General features: G+C 45.3%; 1 protein-coding gene and 1 long non-coding RNA gene across 3 annotated transcripts in view; one reads left to right on the top strand and one right to left on the bottom strand.

Annotated features, from left to right (window-relative positions):
• Positions 1–1,585: 1,585 nt before the first annotated feature.
• The window catches only part of LOC130198588 (EEF1A lysine methyltransferase 4-like), a 32,551-nt gene continuing 10,913 nt past the window's right edge, over positions 1,586–23,223 (top strand). The window contains exons 1-2 of one of the 2 annotated variants that reach the window (XM_056421811.1): positions 1,586–1,829; positions 4,278–4,442. In XM_056421811.1, coding sequence (XP_056277786.1) covers positions 4,283–4,442 — 160 coding nt within the window. In that variant the 5' untranslated portion in view covers positions 1,586–1,829; positions 4,278–4,282. Of the gene's footprint in view, positions 1,830–4,154; positions 4,207–4,277; positions 4,443–23,223 lie in introns of those variants that run through there. The other variant, XM_056421812.1, reaches the window with a different exon arrangement.
• Positions 8,428–14,637, bottom strand: LOC130198592 (uncharacterized). The gene is made up of 4 exons (XR_008832645.1): positions 14,171–14,637; positions 9,012–9,092; positions 8,747–8,889; positions 8,428–8,660 (listed from the first exon to the last, which is right to left on the bottom strand). It is a non-coding gene; the product is annotated as an uncharacterized LOC130198592 (long non-coding RNA).

Here is a 23,223-nt window from a genome sequence, read left to right as displayed (position 1 = left end):
CGTTGAGAGAAATATGCCCGGCAGCGCTGTACGAGATCCCGTTTCCGTAGCCGCAAAGCGCCCTGAGCGTTTCCCTCTCCGCCGGCGTCTCACCGCGTGGGCGAAGGTGAGCACACCTTTTACAAAAATGTCCAGTAACTCCACAGAAGTTAAAAACGTTGGAAGTAAATCCGCTGGAGTTGTTCCCCTGATGTTCAAGAGCTCTTCTCTGGTGAAAGAGCTCTGGGAATCCCAGCAGAAAACAGTATTTAAAACGAACACAACAAAAAACATCGCGCACCAACACACCGAGGCGACACAATGTCACGGCTTCCTGGAACACTTTAATAAAACACAAATATGTTGTTGATGTTATTAGCAACACTTGTCAAAATGTCTGCTAATAAGTTTACATTATTCCCATTTGGGGCTTTGGGAGGGTTAAGGGCCCATCGTGACGTTCCCCCATTAACTATTGCAAGTTATTACATTAAACCTCATGTTGGATGCTGGGAATCAGTTTTCTAAAGTGGGTTGTTCATACTTTAGTATTGAAGGAGGATACAGTATTGTGTGCATCTTTTTAGCACCAGTAAACATACATGTGGCAGGTCGTAGTCTCTCTAATGGATTGTTGTTTGAGGGACTTTTTTTTTACAGGATGCCTTTCATAAAAAAAAAAATAGTGTATAGTCTGCCTTTCACATGGCATTAGAAGTCTTCCGATTCTTCTGAGAAAGATATTTGGCAATAAAAGACAGAAAAAAACTGTTTCTGTGGATAATTACAGTTCAGTGAGCGTGCATTGATTTTAAGGATGATACTTGATGCACTGAAGGCAAAAGAACTCTGTGAGCTTCACAGAGGAACACGAGGAACACACACAGCCACTGGGAGAAGGAGACGAGCATATATGACCTCATCTTCACACCATTGTACTTTCAGAGATAGATTGCATATAGGTTTTATATTGTGATTGTCAAAGTGAGCCAAACATATAAGATAATAAAGATTGCAAAAAAAATGGTTAGGCTATAACTTCATTTCGTATAGCCCTAATAATTATAAATAATAAAAATGCATTTTATTTATAAAGCACCTCATTAAAAAAAGGATATGTGCGATTATTATTCAGTAAACAGTCAAGCAAATAAATATAAAATAAAATGGAATAAACGGTGTTATACTTCCATCTGCAGGAGAATATGTGACATTACTCCGATGAAATTTTGTATTTTTAATATAGATGAACTGTGATTGGATGTATTTATTTTTGTTCCAGCTTGTGTAAAGAAAGAACAAGAAAAGCAAAAAGTATTCAGTTTGAATTTGCTCGGCATCATATGGTCGGGGAATCGTGTGTAATAAAGTAAAAAAATAAATACAAATGTCACATATCATTCCTGTGGCATAATGTGGGGGGAGAGCATGTTTCAGGTGCATTAGAACCGTCATAAGGCGTAACAATGAATAGTACTAATACAAGCTTATAAACACCTCACATCTGTCAACACACCACTGGATGCAGCCTACAACATGTATAACTTACTGACAGCCTGGTTTGTATATGTGGTGTCAGGAATGTGGTTGCTCGCGTTAAATCACCACGCCCCGCCTTCTCTGAATCATGCACTCACATTAACAAGGAAATACATCTCTCTTCAAACTAGTAATTCCTCTGACTCCCGTTAGTTTCTCATCCCGATGTGTTCGTGCGGTTCTTCGGGGGACCAGCGCCTCCTGGGGGCACTTTCGCTGTAACGCGGTGCGACGGCACCACGTGGGTCTATCCACCGCTACCGACCGGCGAGCTGTTCCTGGTGACGACACATCGCGGAGCCCGGGAACACGTGAGTAGCCACATCTAGAATAAGGCACTCAAAGCCCATTCTGTGGGGCCTGTAAGTGTCTGACTTTTAATTTAAAAAAGGAAGTTTTAACCGGCTGCGTCACCGGAACTAGGCAGAGGAGCGACAGCAGCCCTTCCTCCAGGTCCTCCGGTGTTACGGTTTATCAGGCGACCCTGTTAACTGGCGACTTTCGGCCGAACGCGTCTGTTGTCGTAGTTACGGCAGCTGTTGAGGATTCCAATTAGCACGCAGCTCTCCTCGCGAATGCCAAATAGTTTAATTCTTCAATGCAATGCCAAAACTTATCGTACAGTTTGGTCGAAACATACATATGAAACGTCGCTTGTGTCGAAACAGGAAGTTATCAAATTGCACTTCCTTTGAAATAAAATTGGTACAAATAACAATCGATTTTGGAGCTTTTTTTTCTCCAAACACCTGTCACGTAAAAGAACTGTCGTACATCTAAAAACAAATATATATAAGATATCTTCGGGTGGAAAAATAATCGGCAGTTAGCGCCGCTGCCGGCATAGTTTGTGTCCTAGCTTTACCGACAGTCGCTCCTCAAGGCAGACAGCAACCAGATCAACTTGTTACCTTGCTGCCAACTACGGAGCACTGAAGCTTATTCTCACACCAAGAAGAGGCCGTTTCAACCATCCAAGAACACACAGATGACAGTCGAGATTGATATGGAAAGTAAATAATCACATGTCCAATGAATTAATTTTGTATAGCCCAATGAATTCAAACCATCTGTACATACATCAGGAAAAACTCCACCCAAAAACCTTAACAGGGAGAAGAAAGAAGGAAAAAAAGGGAGTGGGTGTGTCAGGCAGGACCTCTAATCAGATATAATCACGATCCATGGACACCTGAAAGAGAAATCACAAAGACGCCAGGTCAGAACACTCAAGGGGAAACAAAGCCAATGTCTGTGTTCAAATTATACAATATACAGTTTCAAAGGTGATCATTCAACCTGGTCAGCAAACTGGACACAAATAGCTTCCGTCCATTTCCGGCCGTGCAACGCACACCCAGTCAAGTGGAACCATCGGCAACACAATGTGCATTCAATCTGAAAGATTGAGAAACTAGTTGTTTGTAAATGCTCTTTACATGTACATCACTTTTAGGCTTCCTACCCAATTATCTACAGATGGCTCTGAGGCGTCCCTCTCCGGAGAGTTATTTTCACCACACACAGCACAGTTCTGTCAGGTTGCCTATGAACAGATATTCCAATTTAGTGGGTAAAGTACAGGAAAATGTTCAGTTGGGTTTATAATATGTGAGAGGCTAATGAGGGGATGGGCTGCAGGTGAGAAGGGCGTGAGGACCAGGTGAAGGGAATGAGGGACTAACGAGGTGATCAGAGGCAGGTGAAGGGAATGAGAGCCAATCAGGTGACGATGATAGGAGAGTTAATTAAGCAGGCAGGTAGGAAGAATACTACTATTAAGGTCGAGAAGTCGTGACAGAGTTGCTTAATGAAATGTAATGTTTGGGTATACTCTATGGACCATATGTCATGATGTGTTTTTCACTTTTACTTGGTTTAAGTGGCATATATCACAGCCTTAAGAGTAAGACTAATAACATGAATGTAACATTAATCTAAAAAACTAAAGCTTGTTAAACTTTTCCCAAACTCTATGTATAAAATGATATTTGTTTCCCTGGAGTGTGCCCACCATAATAATAATAATAACCTTCAATCTTATATAGCGCTTCTCTAAGTACCCAAAGTCACTTTACAGAGTCCAGAGTCCACTAGTCACACACACACAGTCATCCGGGTGGTGGTAAGCTACATCAGTAGCCACAGCTGCCCTGGGGCAGACTGACGGAAGCGTGGCAGCCAATCAGCGCCTACGGCCCCTCCCCCACCACCAACATTCATTCACATCCATACGATGCGGTGCATGTCTTTATGATGGTGGGGGAAACCGGAGTACCCGGAGGAAACCCACGCAGACACGAGGAGAACATGCAAACTCCACACAGAAAGGACCTGGAACGACCAGGACTCGAACCCAGAGCCTTCTTGCTGTGAGGCGACAGTGCTAACCACTGAGCCACCGTGCTAACATATTGTTAACATATTGTGATGCTATTGATGTGATTATTTATTTCCCATATAAAACTCAAGTGAACTCAACTGTTTGCCATCTGTGTGTTCTTGGCTGGTTGAAACAGCCTCTTCTTGGTGTGAGAATCCATCATGTGTCTGCGGGATTGATTCTGCACCACGTCGCGCCGCTCTGCAGGATAATGAATGGGATGGTGCGGCCGCAGAACTAGATCCTAACGTGAATACATCCAGGTTCCTGGATCAAAGCTATTCAAAAAGACGTCCAGACACAATGTAAGCACCTCACTGCCCTCGATGAAATGGATTCAAGATTGATGTTTTTTCTTACATTTGACATATCACAGAGAATATGGAGCACCTGCCAGATGACAACTCCAGATACAAAGACATCGACTATTGGGATGAAAGATACAAGACGGAGCAGTGCTTCGACTGGCTGGGCAGCTTCTCCAAATTCCAGCATCTTCTGGAAAAACATGTCCACAAAGAAGACTCTATTCTGATACTAGGTGCGTAGTTTTATCTTATTTCGATTGTACGGGACACAAAGCCTCTCTCTGAACATATTGTCACCATCTGGGGTGACGATACGTTCGACTCTCGTTTCAAGTCAACCCTCTCTGTGCCTCTCACAAATTTGTGACGTGTCAGCTCCCATCCTCATGGTTGTGAATGCTGTCATTAGCATCACACATACTTATGTTAAATCCTAGCAGCTATTGTTGTTGGAGCCGAGTATTTGTCTGAGGATGTTTAATGCTGTTGTTATGTGGTTTGAGTATTGGTTCACACAATCGTTGACATGAAAACACGAGAAACCTTTAAAATGCTGTCGAATACAAGCAGCCGTGCAAACATCCGAAGGAAGCTTAAAGCCTGATCAGGACGATAACTTTCGTTGCGTGATAGTTTTTGGTCGTCTGCAATATCATTCCAGTCAGTCCCCCAAAAATAAAGTGAAATACTCTGTTTTAGAGACATTTAAGACTGGATTCTGGTGGCTTTACTGAAACATTCTGTTGAGTTGAGTTTTTATTTCCATTACAAAGTCATACATTGATTGAATTGTCTCTGTGAAGGACATAGAGGAGATGAGTCTGACATCACTTTTGAGAGGTAATATAATATACAGTATATTAAGTTGAATAGCCTGGGCTTTGGAGTGAAAGCTCCAAACGTGTCCACTAGATGTCCCTGTTGTCTTAGACCTTAAAGAGGTAGCCTCGTCTCTCGCGTCAGCGCGATGCAGCACTTTGTTTACGTGGCCTGGCGCTCTGACACATGCAACACACACGTTTGAAGCATGAACACAGTGTACATAAAGTACACCTGCATGTGAGTTGGAGATGTGCAAAATATGACTCATTTGACTTGAGGGCCAACGGCGAGTGGAGGCCTTCTCACTCTGTTCACATTCTGCTATTTACTTGCTATTTATTTCCAGCCAGAGAAAGCATGTATCTGCTGAAGAGTGCGGCGCTAGTATGGACCTGTGTATTCAATTGTTCTTTCTGTTTAATCGCGATCAATACAAGCATTTAGTTTTTTACCTGAGGTGAAGCTTTACACTTCGATGTAGTCACCTCTGAAAGCAGGCAATGTGTTATATAATAATGCGTTATTTTTTGGTTTAATCGTAGGAAGGCTTATGCGTAGATGTGTGTGTGTGTGTGTCAGTGTGTGTGTGTGTATGCTGAAATGCCAGTTTTGAAGTCTTTTGTTGTAGCTGTTATACCTCCACAGAAGCATAGAGGGCTATGGTGGTCTACCTTTTACGACGTGAGCACTGTTTATGCATGCTCAGTGTCGTCTGTGTGTGTGTGTGTGTGTGTGTGTGTGTGTGTGTGTGTGTGTGTGTGTGTGTATATATAAAGAGGAGTGGGACTGACGGAACTGTCAGAAGTTCTTTTGCTTGACAAAAATCTCCCTGTGTTTCGCTGCTGTCTAATTCCTGCACAACTACAGTGCCAGTACATTGTTTGATCATAACTCGAGATATTTTCTTCAAATCTGGATGATGAGAGTCTGGAGCCCTGCTTGTTTAAAATCTGCATTGTGAAAACATTTCTCGGTGAGAACAACATCTGACAGAGAGAAACCGATAGTATGCAGCCTCACTTTTTCAATGTGCGTCATAGGAGGCACACCGAGAGCCCATCTTCTCTTGCCTCTCTCCTGCGTTACATTGCAGCAGTCGACAGCAGCTTAGGAACACTTTCTGCATGCTGATTCAAACCCAAAGAAGAGCCATGATATCACTTGAGAGGGCACATGTCTCTCTCTCTCTCTTCTTGCCACATCATGGAAGGGCACGTGTCTGTCACCAGACGTCTTCAGCGATTTTGATGCTCAGATAAGCGGCTGCATAGGGAAGCCTTCTGAAAAACACGGTTGAGCCGCCCTCATGTGCGTTACATGAAAAGTTCTGAGAAGCGCTCGGCCTGCCGCGTTTACACACACTTCCCAGCTATCCTCACTTTACAAGTCTGTGAATCCGGAGGGACTATTGTCTCGTGTACAACGACACAATATATTAACGGCTATGTCGAGGGACCGGGGCATAATTTGGCCGGGAGGAGGGAAGACGTACTGTAAAGGAAGACTCGTCCGTGTGTGTGTGTGAAGAGTGGATGAAGGAAGGATGGAAGGTAGGTAAACTAATCAGGTTTAGGCCACTCAACTGTTTCAAATGGGGGTCATTTCCATTTAGATCACTTGTACATCGCAGAGAGAAAGATGCAAGCTGCATAGGAGAGGAGAGCTGAAGCCCTCTGCTGCATGCTGATGACCGCTGTAATGTCTTCCTCGGGTTATTCATGTATTTAAAGTCTCAGTCGTTGTTCTCTGTTTACCTGACAGGTCGGTGGCAGTTTTAATGTCTTCCACAGTTTCACACTTCACCGTCTCGGCCTTATACTTCACATTGTTTTCTCCCCACCCCTCTTTGTTCTGGAGGCTTCATCATCACACTGCTCCTGCTCCACATCTTCTCTGTGTCTTTCTGTGTTATTCTTTCTTTGTCGTGAACTCCTCCTCAGCAGGATCATAATGGTTTTTGACTTCAAAAAGATGCGTCTGGGCATGTTCGATATCCAGGACACTGCCCCCTTTCTTCTTTGTGCCATTCTATATTTCTGCTGTTGTCAACAGATCCCATGCAGTTGCATTTGGTAATATGTTGATACACGTGGGCATTTTAGTAGTTTTTTTTAGCCAATCCCACGTACATAATTGTCCTGCTTACTCACTCCTAAATGCTCGAGTCTCGTGCATCAAAGCTGCAGCAGAAAATAGTCTTGGACAAATAAAGTATTTATTTTCTGCTGTTTGAGGTATCCCTTTTGTAAATATATATACTTGCTAACGGTGCTTTTTTAGTGGCTACAGTATTGATCCTCTCGTCCTTCATGATTACAGAGGTGGTAAAAGCATCCATAATAGCATATCCTGTTTAGAAGCTGCACTGCCCACTCAGACACCCACTTTACCACAGCGACATTAGATCAGTGTTGTTTCTGCCTCAAAATAATGGAGAAAGTTGCTTTTTTAGAGGACTGTAACAGAACTTGGAATAATGATAAAGAGAATCAGACCTAAAATGCACTTTCACTGAAAATATACATGCATATCAATGTGCGATGGCTTATCAATAGGTCTACAGTCATGAAACAGGACTATGTTAATCCAAAAAGCCACATGGCTCGTTCCAGGTTTTAATTTCAATTTGGAAACTCCAACGTTGATAATAATGGAATACTCTTAACAAAGCACTGTGTGTGTCTCACAGCCTCCGTAATGTGACATAACAATGCTCATTATTAGCTGGGCCGGCTGAAGGCCTTGGGTGGTGTGCGTGTGTGTGTGTGTGTGTGTGTGTCACAGCATTGCGTCAACCCGTTCCTGAACCTCCACCTGACCTGTGTGTCTGTGCAACACCACCGCACATTAGCGCCGATCATCTAACACACGGTCCGGTTCCCGCCTGCCACACAGCCACTGCTCCTTCTTTTATGGCTTGCCCCTGGCTGCTGCCAGTGATGTAATGACCCCACGTCTGCCAGTGGTCAGCGCTCATGCCGCGTTCTCCAAGGAGCGGGGCGGTGATGTAATGGCTGTGTTATCCGGCAGCGAATGGGGTCTGAGATGTGTGTGTGTGCGTGTGAGTTGTTCCCCTAGGAGTGTCTTATTTATGTTCTCGACGTGTTAACGTCAGAGCATCTGGCCTAGAGTCAGACCAAGAGCACCCATCTTTCACGACCACAGGACTAATGAACACAAGTGTGTTTTAACATCAGAGCTGACATTGCAGCATCACATCACGTTTGTCTTGAAGTGCATGGTAACATATGAGGTCATTCAGGGGAATCACTACTTCAGCTTCCTCGGAACAAATCACATGCAGACACACAATTCTCTATACAGTCTGTATTTTAATATGTGTACAACTGATGACCTCACCTGTATCTTATGTTATGGGTTGGCTGCATGGTTACATTACAGGCTGTGTATTTATGGCTGTTGAAATGATGACAACATTCATTGCATGCTATTTTCTAACATTTAATACAAACTATCTGCGAGGGTTCGGTTTCGGCCGGACCCGAGCGCAGACAACAGGGTTGGGTGAAGGTAATGGGTTAATTTACACTGATGAGATGGTACAACAGGAGGGGAATGCAGACTGAACGATGACGGGGCGGCTGAGCAGGCGTGCGGGCACGGGAATCCTAGACATAAGAAACAGAAGTTATTAGGACGTCAAAAACCGCAACAAGAGAGCAATCCAAACACGAGAGGCCGAGAGTCTAAATACCAGTGGAAACGGTGAAATCATCTGGCGACTGGTGAGAGGGACGCCGGGGTGTTTAAACGGGAAGAAATTGATGATTTGATTGAAGACAGCTGTGCAGATGACGTGCAGGTGTGAAGATGAGGCCAGGTGCCGGAAGCCACTCTCTCACACACACGCGTAACAGGGAACAAACAGGGGACACGAGAGAGACATTATCAATCAAGAGTACACCCAGCAGACTAATTGATAATGTAGTGCAGCTGCGTAGCACATGAAATAGACTTACAGGGTATGTCTGACCTTCTCTAAACTGCTCAGCTCACCCCCTGACATCATTGTCCTGTCACTTTGTGGGTTCCTTCAGCTCCTGCGGGTGACGTAAGCGTGTGTTTACTGGCAATGGAATAAAAAAAGACCCCACGTGTTCAGTCAGCTGTTGAGTAACTATGTACGGCCTCGTGCCTCGACTACAATGACATGACGCCTCTTAGAAAGAACATGAGCGCATGCTAACAGCGATGTAAAGTCTACCCTCCGTCAGCCTCTCTGCCTTCAGCGCGCCACATCTTGGCATTCATTCCTTCCTGACACCCGTCCCCTTCTCGCCCTCTTATCACCTCCTTTGCTCCCTCACTTCCCTCCATCTCGTCCTCGCTGTCTCACCTCCTTGTTTTTCCCTCAGCAACAACGGCCTCACTTATACCTCCCCTGCCCTCCCCTTTGCCTGCTTTCTATTTGGTATCAAAGACGTCCGCCTCTGTACAGAGTCAGTCCGGCTGTGTGTATATATGTATATAAATCTTGAGCGGAGGGGTTTACATAATCTTTAAGATCTGTGGGAGCTGCATCTTTCATAGAGAGTCCAAATAACTGTTGGTGGGCTATTATGTTGAGCTACAGCCCCCCCCCCTTCCACCTATTGATGCACCCGCTATGCTGGTGAATAAAATCCTCCCATCTCATGCTGGAAGATTCTGCAGACCAGACAGGCCATTTTCTCTGTGTGTACTTGTGTGTCTGTGTGTACTGGGAAGAAGCTAAAGGTATGTACATGAGAGTACATTGCTTGTTGGTATACATGTGAAGTTTAACTACTGGAACATGGAGGCTGAGCAGGAGGATTTTATTTGAGATCTTATGACAGTCACGTTCCTTTCTTCTGCAGTGTTAGAAATGCACACACACACACATGCAAACACACGCTGAAACAAAATGCTGATGGGATGGAAAATCACTGGCAACACAGAGCAAGGCGGGATAGAGAGAGAGATTTGAAGTCAGGAGTTATGTCTTTCCAGCTGTCAGGAGATCTGGCTGATATCAGATATGCTATTCCTCATGGGAACTTCATCCTTCATTTCTGGAATTGAGATTCTACATTTTTCCATGTGACCTTTTCCTTTTTTTATTTTGTATTATTTGTTTTCTTCTCCTTACTACTCCATAGATTTGTTCATTTATCTCCTCCGTCAGCGCCCCGGTTTCTGACGCCAGTTGCTGTCCAGCTTGTTCATGGTGGTGTTCAATGAATATATTGGTTGTATGTGTTTAACAGTGCTTTTAATGACTTGTTGGGTGAATTAATAATGAGCGGCAATGCGATCAAGCAGGTGGTCAGGAACAAGCAACGAGGAGATACATGAAGCTGCTCACCAACAAAGGCAGTAGAGGTTGTTTATTCTGCAGTGTCCTCTGGCCTCAACCAGTAGGAAAGCCACACATGCACACGCACACACACATAGACACACATACACATACACACTCTCTGTTTTTACCGAGATGTGCTGAAACATCTGCAGCAGAGCTGATACAAAACTGCAGCAGATGAGGTGAGTGTGTGAATGGACGGTGGGTTGATGAATGAATGACAGAAAAAGGAACGGAGGAGGTGGAGGAGGGTGTAGTTCGATGCAGAGGGATTCTTTACCCCCTATCCTCTCTCTCTGCTCCCTACCCTCCCCTTTTCTCAGCTTCCGGATTGGCTGCTTTCAGTTTTCAGGGAGCCCTCACCATGCAGCAGTAAGTCAGTAAGGGTAACCCTCCCTCCATTCCGCCCTCTCCTCCTCCCCCTCCTCCTCTCCCCTTGCCACCTCCCTACTTTTTGCCGCTGTAAGGAGTGGTGCTGTTTATGAATGAGCCTCAGAGCCGCAGAATGTGAATGAAAAATCAGAGAGGGAGTGAACAGATAGGGGTGCATGCTGAATGAAATGCAGCAAAGCAGGGCAGAAAAATGGAAGAAAGAGGCTGAATGAAAATCACAAGGGGTGGGAGGGATTGTAGGAGGGGAGCGGGGGAGATGGTGCGGTGGGCGAGCGAAATAAGGAGAATATGAATAATTGTTGTTGCTATTATCGTGTGTGTGTGTGTGTGTGTGATAGGTAATGTCCTCTCTCAATGATATGCAGATCAGGGAGGATGCTTGGACCCCTGGCTGCTTTGCCTATGAGCCAATGGGAACCTCCACTACCTAACTAGTGTACACACACACACACACACACATGCACACTTGCATACACACACATGAACAGCTTTCTCTGCAAGCTGGTGCACCGTGCTTTGAATAATAAAACGGTTACCCGGGCAACCAGGCTAGGATGATCGATGGGCCTGGCCCTGATAAACAGAGCACAGAGGGTGCTCTGAGTGCTCGTGTGTGTGTGTATGTGTATGTGTGTGTCTGTTACCGCGTGTGTGTGTGTGTGTGTCGGAGAGATTTTTATGTCGCAGTGGGATTTTCTTTGTTCTGGGACAATTACAAGATCTCTTATTAACAAATCTCCTCCGACGTGAGATTATAAGTGTGTCTGTGTGGCTGCGTAGACCGCTCACAGGGACGCCGGCTGAATGCTTTTGTGTATTCTCTCATGGCAGCAGAGGTCGCGGTTTGTGTGGACGTGGAGGTTTATTTCTTTCTTTTTCAATGAATCACTCCGATCTCAGTAACACTGAACAAGTGAAAGAGCTTGTATGGGTGAACACACACACACACACACACACACACACACACACACACACACACACACACACTCTCTCTTCAGGTAATAGTATGGCCATTAGAAGGGGAGAGGCTGTCACTCACCCCCCCACAGAGTGAAAATTATATATAGTTAGTCAATGAGTTGGACTGGCTACTTGATTTAAATTACATTTTGAGCTGTTGTTGCGATGGTAAAGAAACATGTTGGAAACATTTTGTGTTGGGTATTGGTGAGGATGGAAAACAGAAATTTAAAGATTTAAAACCCGCTTATCTGACATGTGTGGCGCTTGCAGCTTTGAAGCATTACTGTAGCAGGCCTGAGGCCGCCACCCGTGGGTTTCCCCCACCAGCACCAAGGATCCGCCAGACAGCAAGAGGTTTTTGCAAAAAAGACATTTTTTATTCGACACACCGACCCAGCAGACAATGGCCTCTGCTCACCTCTCCTCTCTCCCTCTCCACTCTGAGTGGGAGCTTTGATGCCTCGGCTGCTGAGTGAGTGATTGCCAATCACCAGCACCCGAGGCCAAATCAGACACAGCTGCCACAATTACATTTTAAATGTCAACTGTAACATCTCTCTCGAAACAATGTCCCCAGTAAGCTGGAATAACCACCATTGTCAGAAGTCTCTAGAAGGACTTTTTAGGCAGTGGAAAGTAATTCCAGTGAAATAAAAAAAAAAAAAAATCGATACCGAGGGGACACCGTTCCAGTTCGCTCTGTTGTATTGGTTTTGGAGGAACATATCTCTGGGACGGACGTCGTCATGGTTCTTACCACGAGAGTGAGTTACACGTTTTGTTTTTGTTTGTAATTTGGGTGAACTGACTGTCAGTGGGTACAGTCTGACATCCTTTTTGCCCAAACCGAGTCCTCATATAATGCATTTTAATTGCAGCCCAGCTAGCGGGCCTGCAGATGTCTTTATTAAATTGTCTGTTGTGTGTGTGTGTGTCTGTGTATGAACTGAAAGATGCAATCCACCTTCTCACGTCAGCAGCTAAATACAACACACTTCTAAGAGTGTTATTTCATTAAATTTGCCTCTACAGTATTTGTGAATGCATTATCTCAATGTAGGGTTTCATTAACTGTCAGGAAGCCGTCTCTTCCATATCCAGGGGTTTTATGTTGCTGATTGGCATTCAAACAGCCTCCTGTGTCTGCACCGCTCACTGCTGCATCACATTACCCTTGCCGACTCCCCCCCTCCCCTCTCTCTCACCTCTTCTCTTCCCTGCCTCCTCGTCCCCGCTCTGCTCCCCCCGCCCCCCGACAGAGAGGAGGGGGAGGGGCTGCCGAGAAGGTGCATCTGCAGCCAAAGTCGCCTCTCTTGGAGCTCGCTGTGCATTATGTCGACCTCAAAAGAAGGCGGGCTTCCCTCGCTGTGACGAACGGCGTAGAAAAAGTCACTTTCCTTTGACCTTGTACACTTCCGTCTGTGACTACAGCGACAGGCTCTGTCCCACACGATCAACAGACGAGACGTGAGGACAACGCCGAGGACTCTGTTGACAGACGGATGAAGCTTTGAGATAATGGCCCAATGTCCCTGTGCTCATGGAGAGAGGGCTTTACTCATGAGGAAATGAACGGCACTCTGGAGCACATATGGCCCCGCTATTAAGCCGAGAGCGACGCCACATTAATGCTTCTGTAATGTTCTGAATGGACTCCGACGCCAAATGCGCAAAATGTCAAGGGCGCACTTGCGTCTAAGCAGCTCAGACGAGCCTCTGAAGTGTTTGCTGCAGGCGAGGCACCGAACAGCCTCTGCAGCGTCAGCGCCGCTCAACATGTTGCGGTCAGCTGGACCGTGTGGCTGACGGACATCATACACGCACACCGGTTGCACGCCCATGGACACACACACGTACACACCCGTTATTATTTTCCTGTTGGCTACACGGTTGTAGAGCTCAACGGATACCTCACCGTTGCCTCAAGGTTCCCGGTGCCTTTCAGAGCGTCAGGTAACGGTGCTCGCCACTGAGTCTCCGTGGCGTCATTACCTCATCATCACACGGCTCCGAGCCGGGAAAGCCCCGTCGACGCCTGAGTAGCAGCGGTGTGTGTGTGCGTCATCGATGTACCGATGCATTTCAACCTCTGCAGTGACGCACTGCTGTGGTGATGTAGAGTTCTACGCTGTTGTCGCTCGTGAACATGTGGGCGGCGGACGACATGTTGCCACCTGTGAGCCAATCTTCATGAGAGTGAGGATCCACAGCAGGCGGCTTGTGTTGCTCACGCCTCGGAATTAACAGACTATTCTCTGAGATGTTCAGAGTCGACTGTCGAGGGCCCCGTGGGGGTCAACGTTCAATATGTTATTGAGCGTTGGCATCCCAGAAAAGCCACAGATGTTGTGTAATAACATTGTTATCATTAATAACACTGTGAAGCCCACTGCATGGTCCAACCCCCTCAGAATCCGTACTGTATTAACACCAGAACCTTACATTGCAGTATCTTCCACATATGTCTCCAAATCCCCTCGTCGTCCTGCAGCTAAGTCGTTAAAGACACCGTCTCCTTTGTCTTTCTCTGTGCGCGTTTCTCCAATCACATTCGCAGGAGAGCTCTGGTTGTGTGCGACACGGTCCCCGGCTCTCTTACACAACACTGCTTGTCATGCTGCAGGCTAACGGGCTTGCACCTCCACCTCTGCTGCGTCTTCGTGTCCGCCTCTTTCCCTCCGGTCTGCGACGGTGGAGCCGTCCGTCTCGCTCGTCAATCGAGCCGCTCGTCCGTGTGAAGTGCGTAACTAACTATCCATCAACGTAGCCACTAACGATTTGGCCCTGCTCTCGTCGTGCCTTCTAAACAGACAGATTTACTCCTTGAGCCTGTTTCTCTGTTGCTAATTCTCTGTCTGCTCCTTCCCTCTGTGTGAGGACACAACTCAGTGCCAGTCTTCAATCTTTGCTTTCATTATCCTCTGGCTGCCCGTAGATCTTTCCTCTCTTTCTCTCACCTCTTATATGGCGTTCATAACATAACAAAGTTGGCACGGCTCGTGATATTCTTATGTAACTCTCCATTTGCCTTTTGCACTCCCATGTCTCTCTCTCTCACACACACACACACACACGCACACACGGACACATTCTGTAATCTCTGTGTCGAGCAGAGCTTGTCTTGTTAGATATTCTGATGCAGTCAGTTTCGGTTCCTATTTCTCTGATGTTTGTCTGAGATTTCCTGGCTATTTTCTTGTTGCCGTCACCGCTCTGCATGTTGTGCTGTGTGGAAACTCTGAGGTGGTTGAAAACGGGGGTGTTGCTGTGCATTGCAGCAACAATTTCTCTCCATCAAAGGCCGTGTGGTCATTGTGTTCCTGAATGTGTTCATCCTCTGAGGCTCTCTTCCCATAAATCTTCTGTTTTAATAGTTTTAATTCCTGCCGCCTCCGCCGTGCACAGTCCATCACACCGTGTGACGCAGTGCTGTAATTTGCTGATGGTACGCAGGGTAGTTGGGCCACTTTGAACAGATGTCCCTGCTAATTCAGATATGGCAGGATGACATTGGGTTAGTTTATGAATGCCTGGCTGCATGATAATTTGCAATAAAATGTGAATGCAGCAGAAAGTCAGGCAGTAGAGTCACCGAGAAATGTGAGACTTGCTGAATCAAACGCAGCCAATCTTTTGATCAAATTCTTTGTGCCGAGGCTCTGGTGTGTGAAACGGTGTGTATCCCGCCAGTGATGATGCATGCCCGGCGAGCGTCTAATGAGAGGACGTAATCTAATGAACATATCCTGTTTCACAAACACGTGTCAGACAAGACGAAGGTCAAAACAGACCTCATACACCAGGCCCCGGCTGTGGTTACATAAGCAAGTTATTGTTTTCTGAAAACCTCTTTGACGATGATGATGGTGTCCTGTTGCATTTTCCACTTCATCATAAAGGTTACGCTGCTTCAGCTGCTCGACATTTGTTATTGGTATCCTGCTGTGATCTTGAATCATGAAACTGTCTCCTGGAGTTGTTACAGTTGGTCAGCATGCACCAAAAAAGTATAAATGGAACAAAAATCAAGGTAAATAGTGTTTAGTGCAAATGATGTAATCTTTTTTTCCCCTTCATTTGACCTAATATAAATTAATACATTTCCTTCAGTTATGAATGAAAGATTGAACTCTTATTAGCTAGAAGGCACCGTGTAGATGCAGCGGTGCACTGACCCGTGACCCGCACCACACGCAGTGATTAAACTAATATAGATCCCTCTCTTCAGGACAATGGCTCCTCTCATTGTCTGTATGTATTACTGTGTGTATCGGGTGCTCGGATGAACTGACCAGAAAGCAAACGAGGGTGTTCAGTGGGACAAGTTAAGGAGTCCAGCGAGGGCGAGATGAGGTGTGTGTGTGTGTGTGAGGGAGATTGAATTGATTAATGGTGGAAACTGACTCTGGCTCGCTGAAAGCCACCTGTCCCCTCAGTTCCATCACTGCACATCACTGGCTTCAACCGGCCTGGACCTCCTCTGCTCTCTCTCTGCTGCCATGACCGTGCCATTATTTTAAAGGAAGAAAACTAAAAGTATTGTCTTTTTCCAGCCTCGGCAATGCGAATATTTGCTGGTGGTTTGCTTCGATTTTTCGCTGAATACTTTTTTAGTTTAAGACTGTTGGTTGGAGACGGCAAGCTGTTTTTTCAATTCATGTTTTGGGAAATTAAGACGGGGAATTATTTATTAATCAAGTGGTGAAACGGAACAAGGATGAGGATAATCAGTAGTCGCTCTTCATGTAATGTTAAATATATATATCATGACTCTCCTCATCGCTCTATTTTGATTTCGGAGAGAGAGACGGACCACACGTAAACAAAAGTTAGTTGCTAGAGCTCGAGGTATTGATATTTCCCTCTTTAGAGTTGAACACAAGAATCGAAGGGGTCATGAAATGATGTCAACAGGCTGCATTGCTTGTCATGTCAAATAACATTGAACCTCCTCTTGTATGTGCCATTTATTTCCTCCTGTCTCTCAAAAGTTTTAACACAGAAGCATTAAGATAAATCCCTGCTCTCTACTGTCGATCTGTTCAATTTACACGCTTTACTGCGGCGGAATTTAAGCGGGATAATACGAAAGGACAGTGAAGCAGCTGTGAGTGAAAAAGGTCTTTTTAGGAGAAGTCTCACGTTTGGATGGAGGATTATCTCGTCCAGCGGTGCTCGGATTAGCTAGCGTCATTAGAGCATAACAAACGACTGTGTGTTCACATGGCCTATATTCGCCTGGACAGGGGATCAGACAGCAGATGGTCGGCCATGGTTGGTAATGCTGTGTTTGCTTAACCTGAGAAGCGGGGCCTCGCGCGCCCCCTGAGCTCACACACACATGACAGAAGGAGACAGAAAGGAAGAGCGAGAGACTTTGGACGCATTGGAAACACTCCCTCCCACAGTCGTAAGTCATTTTGCATTTTCGGGAGAGGACCGAGAACAAACCCAAACCGCCGATCGCAGTCGGTTTTTCTGCCTGTTGCCATGGCTACCTCCTCCCCGAGATGATATTTAATTAAAGGCACATTGTAATGCATTCATTCGACTGTTGGTCTGCGATGAGGAGGTGGTGGTGCTGTTTCTGCGTGTGAGCCTAATGAGTGGGAGAGCCTTCATGGACAAGGGCTGCATCATATGCTGCATGCTGAGTGTCATATGCTGCGCTGTGTTGATGCCGCTGGGAAACAAAGGACTTCAGGAAGCGCCGCCATGCAATCGACGGTTTGCTCAGCCCGGCCCGCCTCAGTCACCGCTGATACTCCTGTCAAATGTTTTCCTTTTGGCAGGGCACGTGTGCAGTTTACAAAAACAACAGTGGCAGAATAACCACTCAAAATATGTGGTAATGTTTGAAACGAGAGCTTTTTGTCTGACTGAAATGACAACAGCTGCTCGCTCATGAATAAAGCGTTAGCTCCATAAGTGGCAAATGAACTCTGTGTCCGTCTGCTCTTTTAATGTTTGCAGCTGACTTATTTTAAAACAAGATTGTTGTAGAGGGGGTCCTAAATATGTCAACGCTGCATACATGTTATCATGCTAATATACTGAAGGCTGCTTTAAGTATCCATTCACAAATCCCACGACTGGGAGTCTTTCCAGACCTGGTGTTCCCGTGCAGATTAAATCCACTTTCAGAATCTACATATTTACAAACCCAAAGCAGGCTCTCCTCTCTTCAGTTGGCTGTACTTTCCACACAGAGTCCCATCTGAGGAAGTTCCCAAAATATACCTCTTTATTTAAAGAGACACTTTTGCCGCTGTGCATATATGCTTGGATTATAAATGCGGCTCATGTCACGGTGCGCTGCTCATGAAGCTGCGTGAAAGGGCTCGGTCTGTCTATTGGGTGACGACAGATTGTTTATACTGCGCACAGTTACGTTTTTAATGCACACATCCACCACGTCCTCTCTTTTCAACGCTCTTTTTCATCTTTTTTCCTCATGTCTTCTCTAATTATATTCTGGTATTTAGTACTATCGAATTATATATGCACATAAACTATTTGTGTTGCTCGAGTGGCTCCTCAGGGCTCATGACAACTGTTCTCGTACTTGGCCTCCTGTCTCTTTGTTCCTCCTGTGCAGGCTCTGGGTTCTGGTCTGGTTCTACCCCCGTCTACCCATCTGTCTTTCTGTCTCTACCTCTGGCACACGGTCTTTTATTGCTTTTCATCCCTGGCAACCTTTTCTCCTCTGGAGTCTGGAGCTCAGGTTACATAATAAACATAGTGGATGCAGGAATGGTGGAGGTAAGCAAGAGGGGATGGAGGAGGGGGAGAAGACGCCCTGCTGCTCAACTGAGAACCCTGATGTTCTCATCTCTCTGAGCAATTGATGCTTGACACGGCATCCGGGTCTTTATTCTTTGGCACAGTTGTTGTTTGTGTGTTATGACATGTTTTGGGTATGAGCACTGCATTTACTTACTTTAGTTTCATTTCGTTTCATATGTGTTCAAAAGGCTCCCCCCTCCTCATTAGGCATGTTTTTGTCAGCTCGTACCCTCTGCAGCCGTTCTAGCTTATTTTCATCTTCAGGAGCTGACATCTGTTCTGCCTGTTCTCTCCTCCTCATTTTTTCCCTCTCTCATCCATTCATCATCTCATCTCTATCATGATTACACTTTGCCTCGCTGACCTGCGATGATGTAACTAGTTTTTTGGCAGCATGCATTATATCCTCCCATCTTTCTGAGAACCCCCCCGTCGCTGCTTCACACTCTTCACATTTTTATGAGATCTTAATCTTGATGCATTTCTCTGCAATGGCTCAATGTGTGTGTGTGTGTGTGTGTGTTTGGGGGTGGGGGGATGTGCTTGCTGGGGAGAGATCATTTGGGAATGTCATATGATTTGATGCCCTAGTTGTAAGGACAAAAAAAAAGAGGGGAAGCGTTCTGCAGAACACGGATGTCTCTTCTCTTGAGTAATGAGTAGAAGGACGACGGTTAATGGCGCTCAGCAGCCTCCAGCTTTGGCCACTTTGAGGGTTAAATATTGTCTTTCTTCCAGGAATCAGTTATATTTCGGAAATGTTTTCAGGATGCTGGCTGCAGTTGGCTCACTATTTCCAATTGATTGTGCTGCAATGGTTGTTTATCTGTGTGAGAAAAGAAACCCAGTAGGCAAGATCAATAATAGAGACATCATTTTCCTCATAGCTAGCTAGCTTTATTCATAAAAATAGTGACCGAAAAATAACGATTAGCGTGCATGAGATCAACACAGCTGTACAATTTTTGACAAAAGGAAATATCATCCCTTAAATAGTAATTATTCTGGGATCAATGTGACAAATCTTAACTGCTAATTAATGCAGCTTCTGTTGTGACTGAAAATTGGCAGAGCAGATGAATCATTTTCTAAGGACTGGAGAATCCAGCTAAACTATGAAATTACAATGTGTTTCAGTTCTATTGTTTTATTGGCTGTGTTATAATGAAGTTATAAAGTAAATATATCTACAGTAACTAATGACCATCTCAAAAACCTCTTGTGTCTAAATATCCTCTGAAGTGTAAGCGATCATCCTACAAATATCAGATTATCATTTTTGTTTTTTTGTTTGAAAATATTTAGTTTAGTCCAGTGTTATTGATCGAGAGTGAAGCTCAAACGATCGATAGATCAAGTCCCATCAGAGACATTCACTGCCATTGATGTAGACGTGGCATATCACAGCGGACGCAGCAGCATGACATCATTGTCTGATCACACATGGCAGTGGCATCTCATAATCTTTGCACATGTATTCATGCAGAGATAAAAATGGTATGTTATTTCAGATGTTGATTTATTAATCCTGACTTTAATCTGCTTTGAGTGATGTGTGTGTGTGTGTGTGTGTGCATATGCACATGTAAGTATGTTTGTACTACCGTCTGTTGAAGGCAGGGTGGGTGGGTCAGAGGGGGAGGGGCTACTGCTATGCTTTGTTTCAAAGAGGACTGGTTTCATAAAGTAAGGCTGTTTAATCTACAGAAATATGCTACTTGAATTTGCTGTGTGCTCCAGTTTCTTTGTGATAAAAATACACGATAAATACTTCATAAATGCTGATGTGCAAAATACAATGAGGAAAAAATAGAACTATTAGTAATTTAGTTAGTTAGATTTGAGCTGTTTTAGCAGTTTGGCTCCTTGTTAAGATTTTGATTGTGGAAATGCTGATGTGAGCATCAAACACAATGACATGAAGGAACAACTCTGTTCCTGTGTACTCGGGTAGGTCTTTATTCATTGCAGCTTTTTCAAAGTCACTAAATCTAGCTTGAAAGTCACAAAGTTGGCAACGCTGACAGCTCACCGCCTCCGGCCTCCCTCCAAAGCAACTCACCCAAAGTTAGAATTATGAACGTAACCAACGGACATGGCTATTGTTAGTACTCACAGCTGTTCAGCTAGCAGCAGCAGGTAGGTAGACAGGTAGGCCATTCATTTAAATCAGCCTGAATGAAATGGTTGGACAGGTTTATTATAGTCCGGCGACAGCCACAGATTGTTTTTTGTCTGATCGCCATTGGAATATTCAGGGAATTTTAACAAAAAAATGTATTAATGTACAAGCTTTACACAATGTAAGGCGAGGTCATGTAATGTAATATACATAATTATTATCATTTGCTACTACGTTTATTTATCAAAGTTAGCCATCCAACATAACTGACACATACGCCGTGTGAGACAGAAGGGGTTGAAGACGTGAGCTTTTACTTCATGCAACTGTGCCAATTATTAAAAATGTTGAAATAGCAGAGACCTTCTCCAAAGAAGCATGTAGCCTCCATCAGCGGAAAATAATGAAACAATGTCAACACTGTGTGTGAATTAGTTTTAAATTATATGGGATGATTAATAAGCAGCTCTCTGCATCGACAGATGATAACTATGAAACCGCTTCTACTGTTACGGATAGAATGCACAGGAGAGGTGCGGTGGGATCTTCAGTCAACAAAGACAGTGGAATGCCCTCTTGGAACTGTGTGTGTGTGTGTGTCTGTGTGTCAGTGTCTGTGTGTGTGTGTGTCTGTATGTCTGTGTCTGTGTCTGTCTGTGTCTGTGTGTGTGTGTATGTCTGTCTGTGTGTGTCTGTATGTCAGTGTCTGTGTGTGTGTGTCTGTCTGTATGTCTGTGTGTGTGTGTGTGTGTCTGTATGTCTGTGTGTGTGTCTGTATGTCTGTGTGTGTCTGTATGTCAGTGTCTGTGTGTGTCTGTGTGTCTGTGTGTGTGTCTGTGTGTGTCTGTATGTGTGTGTGTCTGTGTGTATGTGTGTCTGTGTGTGTGTCTGTGTGTATGTGTGTCTGTGTGTCTGTGTGTGTGTCTGTGTGTATGTGTCTGTGTGTGTCTGTGTGTCTGTGTGTATGTGTGTGTGTGTGTATGTCTGTGTGTGTGTCTGTATATATGTCTGTGTGTGTCTGTATGTCTGTGTATGTCTGTGTGTATGTCTGTGTATGTCCGTGTGTGTGTATGTCTGTGTGTGTCTGTATGTCTGTGTGTGTCTGTATGTCTGTGTCTGTGTGTATGTGTCTGTGTCTGTGTGTGTCTGTATGTCTGTGTGTGTGTGTCTGTGTGTGTCTGTATGTCTGTGTGTGTGTGTGTCTGTGTGTCTGTGTCTGTGTGTGTGTGTGTCTGTATGTCAGTGTCTGTGTGTGTCTGTATGTCTGTGTGTGTGTGTGTGTGTGTCTGTGTGTGTGTGTGTCTGTGTGTCTGTATGTCAGTGTGTGTGTGTGTGTGTGTCTGTATGTCTGTGTGTGTCTGTCTGTGTATGTGTCTGTGTGTGTGTGTGTGTGTCTGTATGTCAGTGTCTGTGTGTGTATGTGTCTGTGTGTGTGTGTGTGTGTGTGTGTGTGTGTGTGTGTGTCTGTCTGTGTGTGTGTGTGTGTGTGTGTGTGTCTGGATGTCTCTGTGTGTGTGTCTGTGTGTGTGTGTGTGTGTGGAGATTTGGGATGTGTCCTAGCTGTCTCATCAAGTATGCAGTTGGAGTCGACGCTGCAGCAGAGATGCCTCATCGAGAAGCTGGAGAGAGTTTGAGAAAGCCTCTAAATACGTCATGCCCCCCCGCTCACTTCCAGCCTCTCCTCTCTCCTCTTTATCGTCACACTTGCCAATTACTCCTTTTCACACTCTTCTATCTTAGCCTGCTCTTCTTCTGCATCTCTTCCCTTTCACTCCCTTCCCCACCCACTCGAATGCTCCGCTCTTATCCTCCTTCATAGCCCCGGCCATTCACATTCCTCTCCCTCTCGTTTCCACCAAATTGAGTGTCATTCATCCGTCTCTCTCAATCCCCTGCAGCCTTGAACGAGCTGTTGAGAGTTTCAGCAGCCCTCTCCACGCCGCAGGTAGCCTCACAGCACCACAGATATTACGACAGGGACATGTTCCTGTTCCCATGACCATATATGCACTTCCTCTTGGCGGAGCGAGTGACTGATATCCCACTGTTGGTCCGACCTGAGCAGGAGCAGGAAACTCAAGTGAAAGGTCACAGACAGGTGGAATTGGATGGTGTTTAAAGGAAGCCTGTTGGGAGATACCGACCACATAACTTCTGTCTCACACACACACACACACACACGCACACACACACCATAGTCTCCTCACGTCCTTCTTCTCACCTCTTCCAGGACTTGTTTCTTGCTTTTCTCATGAGTGAAGAACACCCAGTTCCTGCCAAACAGGAAGTGGTCATGATTCAGCGAGAGCAGACTGTCTGTGTGTGTTTCCTTGTGTGTATCTCATGTTGAGTCCAGTCCGGTCCAGTTCTCAGTCACTCGGGCGGCACACGGCTGCAGCGCGACCTTCTTTTACCTGTGCTCTTGTACACCTGTGCAGATGACTGACGTAGATGAAGACGGAACTACATTAATGACAGCTTCCTCATAAAGTATCGGACGAGCAGCTGGATCATCAAAGTGTGTCTGCGCGTGTCTGTCGGAGAGCGATGGAGAGTCGAGATGAAGCATTGGCATATTGCGTGTATC

Source organism: Pseudoliparis swirei, chromosome 8 (assembly GCF_029220125.1).
Source record: "Pseudoliparis swirei isolate HS2019 ecotype Mariana Trench chromosome 8, NWPU_hadal_v1, whole genome shotgun sequence".
In the NCBI taxonomy this organism is placed as follows: domain Eukaryota; kingdom Metazoa; phylum Chordata; class Actinopteri; order Perciformes; family Liparidae; genus Pseudoliparis; species Pseudoliparis swirei.
Note: the sequence above shows the minus strand (reverse complement) of the source record. Positions and strands in the feature narration are given on the sequence as shown.